General features: G+C 34.7%; 1 protein-coding gene across 1 annotated transcript; it reads left to right on the top strand.

Annotated features, from left to right (window-relative positions):
- The first annotated feature begins 4,896 nt into the window (after window positions 1-4,896).
- LOC109176424 lies at window positions 4,897-6,462 on the top strand. Its single transcript, XM_019325854.1, has 3 exons — window positions 4,897-5,041; window positions 5,146-5,451; window positions 6,385-6,462. Exons 1-3 carry the CDS (start codon window positions 4,913-4,915, stop codon window positions 6,460-6,462), a joined length of 513 nt encoding a protein of 170 aa, XP_019181399.1. The 5' UTR covers window positions 4,897-4,912.
- The last annotated feature ends 6,038 nt before the right edge of the window (window positions 6,463-12,500 follow it).

The following is a 12,500-nucleotide window of genomic DNA, read 5'->3' as shown; positions in this document are numbered from 1 at the left end:
TCGCGCACATTAAGTACAAAACCCACACACATTAAGCACAACCTCACGCACATTAAGCACAAAACACACACACTTTAAATATTAATTCACAGACATTAAGTTTTAACACTACTCACATTAAGCACAAACTCACGCACATTAAATACAAAACCCACGCACATTAAGCACAACCTCACGCACATTAATCACAAAACCCACGCACTTTAATTATTAACTCACAGACTTTAAGTTTTAACACTACTCACATTAAGCACAACCCCATGCACATTAAGCACAAACCTCACGCACCTTACGCACAAACCTTACGCATCTTATATACAAAACTCACGCATATTAATCACAGATCCGCTCACTTTAATTTTGACCTAGATGCAAAAATTACAAAATTGCCACTGCGTTTTTTTTTTTAAATTTTGGTAATCCTGGACGTTGATTTAAGCGAGATGAATGGCCCAGATTAAACCGCACAACCGCACCTGGGCACCTTAACCGCACCAGAACCTAATTATATATATATATATATATATATATATATATATATATATATATATATATATATATATATATAGGGATGCACTCAGGTGCGAATAAGTGCCAGGAGGGAATATGCGAACACGTGTCTAGATCTAATAGATTAAAAAAACGCGGTGGTATTTTCGTAAATAATTGAACATCGAAGTGCAAGTAAAATCACTTACAAGTGCACTTACTTTCACCTACAAGTGCACCTACTTTCACCTATAAGCAGGGTTGTAAAAATCCCGTCTAGGCACCGGGTAATCGGCGCCTAGGCGCTAGGCGCCCATAGGCCGTGGCGATTTCCGCCCTAGGCTCCCGCCTAGCGCCTAACTCGTCCGATTACGCCGAGTTAACTCGTCAATTTCTGTCGAGTTAGTTGAGTTAACTCGACCGACTCGACCTTGCTAATTTTTTCCATTTATATGACATATACATATAATATGACATATATACACTCGTAGACTAGTTTGATACTTTCAATCTTTGGATGATTGAAGTATTTGGGTATTTCATTTGAGTTTTTTTTTTTTTTTTTTTTTTTTTTTTTGATGTTATGACTTATGAATTGTCATTATGTCATTATGTCATTTATTTGGATGTGTTATTTGATTGAATGTTAGAAAACAACCTCATTAAAATTGTCAAATTGCAAGTCTGCTACTGTTTTTTTCGCGACAGCCTAGCGCCGCCTAGATTCCGCCTAGGCGCCGACTAGGCCGCTTAGGCGCTAGGCGCTGCTCGGGCGCCTGACTAGCGCCCAGCGCCTACTGCAACCATGCCTATAAGTGCATGTAATTTTGCCTTGTTAACATTCACTTCCCGCAAATGTTCATGCACCTGGGTGCACCTACTTATAACTATAGGTGCAACTATTTATAACTATAGGTGCCACTACTTATAACTATAGGTACACCTACTTTCACCTATAAATGCATGTAATTTTGCCTTGTTAACATTCATTGATCTGAGTTCAACGGGTAGTAATACTCCTGAAAACCACCCGCAAACATTCATGCACCTAGGTCCAACTACTTATAACTATGTGTGCAACTACTTAGAACTATAGGTGCACTTAGTATTGATTCTCAATTTAAATTTTTACTTGCACCTTTAATACATTTTACATGCACTTGTAATACATTTTACTTGCACTTCAATGTTCAATTATTTATAAAAATACCACCAAACTTTTTTTAAAAAAATCAGTGTTTCTCATCCATTAGATCTGGACACGTGGACGGACAGAATCCATTCCTATTTCGCGACGGGGCGAAACATTTGCATGTGAGTGCGATTATATATATATATATATATATATATATATATATATATATATATATATATATATATATATATACTAGTTTTTTACGCGCATTGCGCGATTGGGATAATGCCCAATGCTCTTTTTTTTTTTTTTTAAATAAGTACTTTAAAGTATATTAAGGCAAGATTATATTGAAATTATTCATGCATAGATAATTGAAGGTTGAATTTGCGTATTTAAATAGGTAATTCTTCTCCCAAAGGTTGAGTCCCCAACCCCAAGGGCCCCCCACACTCCGACCCGACAGAGCATTGTGGGAAGTTGTAAATCACGGTGACTCAATGGTTCAGCAGACATGGCAAAATGCTGGTACGCACAAGGAATCTGCCCACTTTGGACATAATTCACACATTGCCGCCGCCGAGGTTCAAACCTTGGTCTCTTCTCCCAAATACTACCCACTAAACCATTGAGCTAAGCCCGTGCAGGTTAAATAGGTAATTCTAAGTTTACAAATGCAAGATAATATAGTCAATATTGATTATAATTGTCAATAAAATAATTGTATAGGTATGGTTGAAACCAAATACGGGACATAAGGGAGAACAAATAAAAATTAGGACATAAAATATGAAATATATACTAATATTGTTTGAGGAGATTCCGACATTAGGATTTGTGGTTAAGTTCTATTAAGACTTTAATATTAGAATTAGATTAATGGTGTAGTTATAATTCTATATTAGACTTTAATATTAGAATTAGACTAACGGTGAATTAACGGAAAAGTTAAATGGATAATCATATAATTAAGGATAAATTAGAAAATCTTAAAAGAAAAAAAATTAAAACCTGAACAATATGAACCATTCATTTGATTTAATAATTTGGCGGTCATTTTTTCTACCCAATGTTAATAATTAAATAAATTCGCTGGTCAAATCCGCTAACGTTAACCGCTAACTGCTGATTGTCAAACAAGGACATTGCGAGGTAGTTCTCACTTGTTGTGTGATTTGAATACTCTCTTTGTCACAAAATCTCTCAAGTAGTTAATATGGTTGGCTTTATTAATTATATTTTTTTAATTTTTTCATGGTATTAATAAAATACTTGGTAAATAAATATATAGCATTATTTTATGTTATAACTTTGATATTTAATTAGAAAAATAGTGCACAAAAAAGATAATAGATAATGTAGTGAATATAATCAATTGATGAATTTGAATGTAAAAAGTTTTACATTTGAGAAAAATAAAGACAATATAACTAATGAAAATATTTCTTTTAATTAATTTATTGATAATTAATAATTTATTTTTCACTGAATAAAGACATTGTAAGGACAATGTAGCGAATATAATCAATTAATAAATTTGAATATAAAGAATTTTTATATTGAAGAAAAATAAAGACAATATAACTAATAAAATTATTTATTTATTTAACTTATTGATAATGAATAATTTTTTTTTTTGAATAAAGACATTGTGAACACATAATTCTAAATTAAAGAAATGCATATGTATTATTTTTTGTTGTAACTACTAAATTATTATTTATATAATTTAATAAGAGTAAAATAGAGTACTAATTATGCCAACTTTGATTGGGATGAGGTTCGAACCTAAGACTTTTTTTTTTTTTTATTGAAATCAATGAGTAAGTTAACGGTGAACTAACGGCAATTCTTAAAATTTTAACGGAATTAGTAACGGTGTGTGGGTATTTTAGGAAATTTTAGTGTAAAATTTAAATATATGATCAATCTTTTAATCAATCTGAGCCATTCATTTGATTAAAATCTGTGACCGCCATTTTTTCTACCCATTATAGGCCTAACTCTCTTGGGCTCTTATTAGTATAGTATATATATATATATATATATATATATATATATATATATATATATATATATATATATATATATTCCCAATAATATACAGAATATATCCTAAAATGTTAATTAGGGGTTAAGAATTTTATTGGATTTTTGTCATTCCATGCACAAAAGAGAGGGAGGTAGAGAGAGGAAGCAAAGAAGAAAAACAAAACAAAAAACAAAAACGTTAGACCGTCTTTAGGAAAAAAATAAATAGAAGGTCATTTACGGGTCTAGCGGCGCGTGCATTGTACGCGCCAGCTAAGCACAGTAAGTGCCCGAAACCTGGGACGGAGCCAAAGGGTGCAGGGGGGCTGTTGCCCCCCTCACCCCACCCCCACCCCCACCCCATATATAATCTTTGTATGTATATATGTATATATAGTACAGGTTTTAGTATTAGTATAAAAAAATTACTAAATGTTAGCAAAAATGAGTTAGATTTGTTGGTTGAGGACATGTTTAACAATTGGAAAGTCCAAGGGTTCAAATCTTATTATTGACATATTTTTATAGTGTTTTTAATTCAACTTAATTATGTTTCATAGTTCCAATCCTTTAGCATCAACATATTTTTATAGTGTTTTTAATTCAAATTAATTATGTTTCATATATTGTTATGAATATTTTTATAAAGTTTCGATGTGTTTTATTTTTCGTCCATATCCAACAATATTTACAACTATATTTTTTAGGTAATTTATTTTTTTTTAAAAAAAATTATTTCTTTTGTTTTAATGTTTCGCCTTTGAAAATTTTTTCTGAATTTGTCCCTACTTTTTCGCCCCCCTCAAACTAATTTCTGGCTCCGTCCCTGCCCGAAACGCGCACCTTTCATATTATTTTCAGATCAAAGCTATCAGTAGGGGCCCACAAAAATACTAAAATTGTAGGAGAAAAAAACCCACTTTTTACACTAGTCCAAAAAATATATGTTGGTTTTTCTTCTCAAAATTTGAGCAAAAACAATGATGTGGTTGCTCTAATTTTAAAAGCAGGGGGACGTGTCAGGTCTGAATCCTCAATTGAGCGTATAATTGAGCTGTTTTCTGGGTTTTGTACAGTTGACTACGATAGCGATTTTAAGTCCCTACCAAAAAAAACGATAGCGATTTTAAGCGTTAAGCCTATATATAGACACATGTGGAGGCAATAGAGGTATCATTATTATTATTATTATTATTTTTATACATTTAAAAAAAAAAAAAAAAAAAAAAAAAAAAACACGCTTACTTAGCCCAAAACATGAAGACCAAACCTAGCTTCCGGATACCAAAAGCTGGCCGGCATTTGGCTGAGAAACAACGTCGGCAGAAACTGAAAGGTCTTTATGGTCAGCTCGCCTCTCTCGTCGTCTCTGCTGAAACATGTCTGGTATAGTTGATGATGAGTTTTAGCATTTCAAATCTATATGGTTTTTGTTGAAATAATTAGGGTTTCAGATTATTTATGAATGATTTGTTGTTGAGGTACTACAGGAAAAGGAAAATTCACCGGCGTGGGACTTGTTGGATCAAGCCATTAAGTACGTAAAAAAACTAGAGAAAAACATTAATGAGCTGAAAGCAAGAATGTATAGTCTACAAGTACCAGTTGAAATAGCCGTGAAAGAGATTGACACAGGTGATGAAACATTAATGGAGATAAATATAGTGTGTGGATCGGAGAACAAGAAGCTGAAGATGCATAAAGTCATTTGGATTCTTGAAGACGAAGGTGCAGAAGTTGTGAGTGCAAGCATCTCCACTGTGGATCTCAAGATCTACCATACAATTCTTTGCAAGGTACAGTTCAAAGAACCAAATTATACCATGGATTGAAGTTATGTGTATGTGTTTGTAGTTAACATATTATGTGCAAATGGACAATAATTGTTATATCATGGATCAGGGTTCATATTATATTGTAAATCCTGATTCAAAAATTATAACTTGTTTGTAGTTAACACATTCTGCTCATTCTGTACCTGCAGTATAACTTGTTTGTAGTTAACACATTCTGCTCATTCTGTACATGCAGTATACCGGTTGACTGCATGTATAGAATGTGACTGCATGTATAGAATGTATCAACCTGCAGTATACCGGTTGACTGCATGTATAGAATGTATCAATTATAAGTACGGAATCTGAATGTTATTTTTCGACCAGGGACAACAATATTATGTAGACCCTCAGATTATTTTTGGACCAGGGACCCTCAGATTATTTTTGGACCAGGGCAACAATATTATGTAGACCCTGATCCATTGTTTGGTTCATAACCATACTTTCTCGACCTACTGAAGCACAAAAAAGCCAATAACAACTCCACTAGGGTTGGAACCCATGACCTCACATTTAGGAGAGCCACTTCGTGCCACTTGTCCACAAGGTCATTGACAAAAACATATAATATGATAACTGTACTGCTGACCCATAATTTTTAGATCAGGATCTATATTATAATTTTTAGATCAGGATCTATATATAATATAAGGTAGATCGTATAACAATTAATTGGTACAGTACATAGATGATAACAATTAATTGGTACAGTACATAGATGATGATTAGACCTTGCTAGCAGGTCTGCTGATCCAAGTTTTTTGCTTACTCCTAACACATATTAGTGTTCTTATTACTCATAACTCGTGCATGTTTCGTTGCATATATACTTGCATGGTTCATTTTAGCTTTAAAAGTTGTTATTGATTATGTTATGTTTTTATTGGATAGGCATTTTTACCTCGACTTGGAATGGATGCCATTATGGTGCAACAACGCTTGGAAAACTTTATTTCTGGCACAGGATAATATATATCAACTCTGACGTCAATGCCTTCGTAGAATGATGAGCACAGCAACCCGCGGATTTCCTAGTATATCATATACTATATAATATATTAAAATAATGCTTCATACCATTTCTTTGGGAGAAGTCAAAAATCACTTTATATATCACTTTATATTTTCATAATATTCTCTCATAACTTGTACTGTCCAGATGAGTATGTATGTTCGCTAGGGAATGAATAATAAATTAAATGTACTCCATGAATTCACTATGTGCACTATATATAAATCACATATAAGATTCTACAAAACACTAAAATATATAGTATACTACAATATAATAAGGATAATTTAGCTATTATTCACTACTACAGAAAGTATAATTACAACGATTTTTTTTACACATATACGTCGATTTACTAAGTGGTGTATAAAGTGGCTGACGTAGTAAATAAAAAATTATATACGAGGGTTATTTAGAACTGTCGTATATTAAATACTATAACCGTATATTAATAAGAGTTAAATTACATAGAAAATTAATTAAGATGTGTGACTCGTTTAAATTTTCCTATGAATTTTTTAAAAATCTCTAATATATCCTTGCTATATACAAGCATTAAAAATAAAAGAAAAATAAAAATCATAGCGAATAATTAAGAGTTTAATAAATCACTTGTAAATTAATAAACCATATGCAAAAAATCTTTGTCTGCAACAAAATATTCAAAATTTAAGACTATATATATATATATATATATATATATATATATATATATATATATATATATATATATATATATATATATATATATATAGGCGAGTTCAGGTGCAGCAGTGTCTTACGGTGCGGCGATTTCTTACGGTGCGCCAACACCAATAGTTCAACAAATATGCACCATCAACGTTAGGAAAATACACCACAAAAATCAGAGCAAATAGAGTCCTGAATCACCAAACACACACCATTAGGTGTGAGTAAAAACACCATACACTGTTCAGAAATACACCATTGGGGTGTGGTGAGTTATATGGTGTATTTTTTTGAGTCTGTTGTGTATTCTGTGATGTTTTATTGCATTTCATTGTGGTGTGCTTTTCTAACTTGGTGCATATTGTTAACACTGTTGGTGTATTCTGGAATTCCGCCGCACCGCCGCACGGGAAAACCCCGCCGCATTTGAACTTTATTCTATATATATATATATATATATATATATATATATATATATATATATATATATATATATATATTGAGAGAGACAAATTTCTTTGATAAATAGTATTTTTATCATTCATAATGGTGGAGAGACAAATTTCTTATATTTATAAGAGACTTTTAACTTGAGCGAAGAAGGATAAATACAAAAATATATAAATTTAGTAGATTTTCTAGGCATTCGAGAAAAGGAATCATACCTCTTCTAGGTGGGATTTACTTTTACGGAATTAGATTCCCAATGACCCTAACTTTCTTTTAGGAACAAGTGCATTTAGATTTTGATGATACCAAACTAATTAGGATTGTAGACCCCTCTTTTTACTCTCGTTATTTTGCATCTTTCGTGTTAGACAAAAGTAGTCACAACTCACTATGTGATTCGTGCTTAGTAGCACATTTACACGAATCAGAGTTGTATTTAGTAAATTAAACTAGGTCTACCTAAAGAAGAGAATATCAAGAGAAGGCCGAGAGAATAACTGAGACCGAAAGATGGAAGGGACTAACTGTAACACCCCTAAAATTTAAAACTTTGAATGCTTATGAAATAAAGGTAATACTATCATTAAAACCCGAAACAGAGCGTAACTAAACATAAGTCATTGGGGTGCTATACCACATCTGAGCTGGAGAACTCAGATGCACAGGCTATACTATCTAAACATCCTCAAAACAGTGTCAATACATCATCATGGCACGCAGGCCGATATGGAAATTAAACTAACTAACTAGGCTTCGGGTCCTCTAGCGCGCTCCGGAGCTACTCATCTATGCCTGAAAGCCAAATATATCTGTTCAGCGAATAATGCTGGTAACCCACTCCAACGCGTTAAAATACAATATATATATATATATATATATATATATATATATATATATATATATATATATATATATATATATGGAAAACCATTTTGAAGCCGGAAGATATATATACTTATGAGACTCTAATTTAAAACCGAGAATAGACTCAACACGTAAGGGTAAGCACATTCATCAGTTATAATCATGCATATAAAGATACTAGTATACACCCTAAGGTCATAAGCTTATCAAGCATATCAGTATCCAATCATTATCTTAACACGTAAACACACTTTGGTGGTGCCGCAAGACCAATCGCATGCCCATACATGAGGGTCAGCGCATATAGCTCTGACACGGCCCCGAAGCACCCTGCCTTGTACTGCAGCACAAGGGGATTGATCGCAACCAATCGATGAACCGCAGCTCATATAGTAACGTTTGATCGCAACCAAACGGTGGACCGCAGTCCGAGTAGTATGTGTATATGTGATCGCAACCAGATTGGTGAACCGCAGCTCATTTATAACATTTGATCGCAACCAAATGGTGGACCGCAGCCCTATATATATATATATATATATATATATATATATATATATATATATATATATATATATATATATATATATATACCTGACCGATCGCAACCGGCCTGGTTAACAACTGATGGTTCTCAACCCATCCAACTGCCCGTATAGCCAATTGATCGCAACCAATTGGGGTATCATGCACACATAACACATAGCCACGCACATGCAACCCACATTAGCACGTAGGGAGGGGGAAAACGTGTATATAAAACTTATGCGTGGTTAACCACCTTACTAAGAATATGCCTACGGGGTTCATACATCTTTCACCTAGGCCAACGGGATACCAGTTCGACTAGCATGCAATACATAAGACTCTTTCATCCTATGAACGGTACCCGAAACATCAAACTAGACTCAGGCACGACAAACAGGGTCCAATGACACACCACGGGACACGGGGAAACATCAAACGGGGAAAACCACCAACTGCCACATGGAATTCCAGCGGGTGGAGGACCACCCGTCGGCGGCGTAACACTGGGCAGCGGGTGCCCGGCGGGCAGTCGTCTGCCCGCTGCCGGCGGCCTTATCGGGGCAGCGGGTAGGTGGCGGGTACCCCTGCCCCCACCTACCCCCCACTGACTCTTTTGTAATAGATTGGTCCCGGGATCTTTCGTGGAATCCGAAACCATGTCCAGACACATTTAAACACAAGCGACGACACTACGTAATCTAGTAATAGATCAAGAATCACATTAAATACATCCTAACATGACTTCTGAACATAATCAAGACCCAATACCCGAACATGCAAAATCCCGCCCAAACATATCAAGAATATCATAACACAAAATTCAAAATTTACCCTAGGGCTCTAATCATATTTAAAGCACAAGATCATAATTTTATCTTTAAAATCAAGAACATCAAGATTATCAAGATCAACACACAAATATCAAGACCCTCTCATAAACATCAAGATTATCAAGATCAACACATAAGATCATCTCATAAACATCAAGATTATCTCATAATCATCACAAAAGCCTTATCAAGACACAAGCATAGAATTGCATATCAATGGAGCCAAAGAAGAAGATTATAGCAAGGAAAATAGGTTTTGTTGAGACATGGGTTACCTCTTAGCCTTAACTAGAATCCTTGGCTACTAAGGTTCTTCCTCTAAGATCTCCTCTTCTTGATTTCTCCTACGTTTGGTGATAGGGGGAATTCTTGGGAATTCTTGTGTGGTGGAATCTATTGTGGTGTGAATTCTAGGTGCCCCCTATGTCCTTATATATATCTAAGAGTCCTAATTAGGGTCTGAATGGTAGGGATTTACTTATTCTATTCCTTATAGGACTAAGGGTTTGGTTTAGGGATAAGGGTCCATGGCCTATGGTGGACCCTTCCTAATTAATTAAGGGAATTCAATTCTCTTTTAAGGTTAAGTAATTAAATAATTAGTTTGGGTTAGAGGCCGTAACACGGGGTGTTACACTAACTCTCGTGTAAACTGATAAGGAAATCATTTGACTTGAAGAAAAACGAAAGATAAGGACAATCTTTCGTCAACTGATCCCGAGACTAAAAGTCTAAGTCAGACTTGAATAGACAACTTCTACATGAAATCACAAAAGCATATTTGTCTTTGTCTCACACCTGGGCAATCATCCTAGACAAAAGGAGTCCTAGGAATGATATCTTCAAAAATCAAAGGAGCATTAAATGATTTGTACCTTTGTCAGTGAGAAATAACGAAAAGACAAACAACTTTTTGTTGCCAATTGCTACACAGTACAACCACATTAAATGCTTCGAGCCCAGTGGATATTACACGCTGGTCAATAGGTTTGAATCTCTATCTCCCATTAACGGATGGATTTTCTTCTCCTATAAATACATCTCTTCACCACTGAAGAATGTGCTGGTTTTTCACTCAATCTTTATCTACAAAAGCTTTGTTAACAAGTATCATCCAAAAGCTTTCAAAACCAGTGTGTTGTTGTGAAGTTTTTCAAAGAGGTCATCTAGACTTCAAGCGTTCACAACACAAGGAAATCTTGCAACTTATATTTGAAGATTCAAGCCTCATCAAGTCAAGATTTCACAAGTTGGAGAACATCATCAATTCTTTCCAAACCTCAACTCTGAAGAAGACGTTGATAGAGGCAGAGTAAACTCTAGGAGTTGAAAAACCTACACAAGTAGCTGTCCGGCTTAGTGATCAAGGAAGGTGGCTTGTTTAGTTTGTGCTAGGAGTGATAGTGCAAACCCTTTCACAAGTTGTGGAAGAAGAGTGGAGTAGGCTTTGTTAATAGCCGAACCACTATAAAAATCTCTCTCTCACTCTCCCTTTACTTTCGTTTATCTATCTATCTGGCATTGCATTCACATCAATCAAACCCTAAGCTTTTCCATAACAAAATCGTGCAAAGAACCTTCTAAAACGAATTCACATTTTTCCGTTGTGCACAACTATCCGAAAGTTATTTATTTTCAAAAAATTCGAGTAGAGTCTATTCACACCCCCCCCCCCCTCTAGACTCTCTTTCGATACTACCGGGACCAACACTTTCCAAAGTCAAAGATTGCACCAAACGTGTAAATAATTTTCTCACATTTTAAATTCCAAAGAAAGTTTGAACTTTTCAGTCAACCAAACGCCCTCAGTGACAATGACGAGAAAGTTGGCAAGATAGGGACGAGAATGTTGGACAAATGATTATTGTTGGAAAGGATAGGGGCGAGAGTGTTAGCAAGTCTCAAAGTCGGTGTTATGTGTTAGTATGTAAATATTGTAAACTCCAACTTATAATTGGCTTTATTATTATGTCAAATTAATTAGATAGGTAAAATTTAGTGCCGGTTACTATGCTAAGTGAAGTTCTGATGGAACAGGCACTACAACAGAGCCTTGGAAACTAGCCGTTGGACTACACCGACTTATCCGAGATTTACTGGCAGAGCAGTTACAACACTTGAGGCTATTTTACAAGAAAGTCCTTATCTTCGACCTAATATAACTCAAAGGGTAGGACAATAATTTTCTACATGAAATATCTTTGAGATTACTTGTCTTTCAAGAGTCATAGATATATATTTTAGAGAGATGATTCAAGACAATACACAAGAGATAATCTTCAACATTTGAATCACAAAAAACTCTCTCTATGCTCTATAACGTCTACTCTCACATATCTTCTTCTCAAGCCTTTATGATATGAGTTTAAGAAGAATATTGAGAAGAAACACTTTGAAGCTAAATCCGTGAACTGTATTCCATGCAACTGTGGTACAGTATAGAGTGAGTCGGCGAGACGAACAACATCAGTGTGGCTCTCCAAGAAGGGACTTCTTGCACTATGTACTGATTGCATAGATCTCCACCCTCGGCAATCTACTATAGCTTTTACAGATTGGGTTACTACCGTGTGTGCACACATTGGGTGAGATTGATTGTCTCCTACCTTCTGCATGAATTGTTGTTGAAATAG

This window comes from Ipomoea nil, unplaced genomic scaffold, assembly GCF_001879475.1.
Source record: "Ipomoea nil cultivar Tokyo-kokei standard unplaced genomic scaffold, Asagao_1.1 scaffold0706, whole genome shotgun sequence".
Lineage (NCBI taxonomy): Eukaryota > Viridiplantae > Streptophyta > Magnoliopsida > Solanales > Convolvulaceae > Ipomoea > Ipomoea nil.
This window is presented reverse-complemented; position numbering and strand designations above follow the sequence as displayed.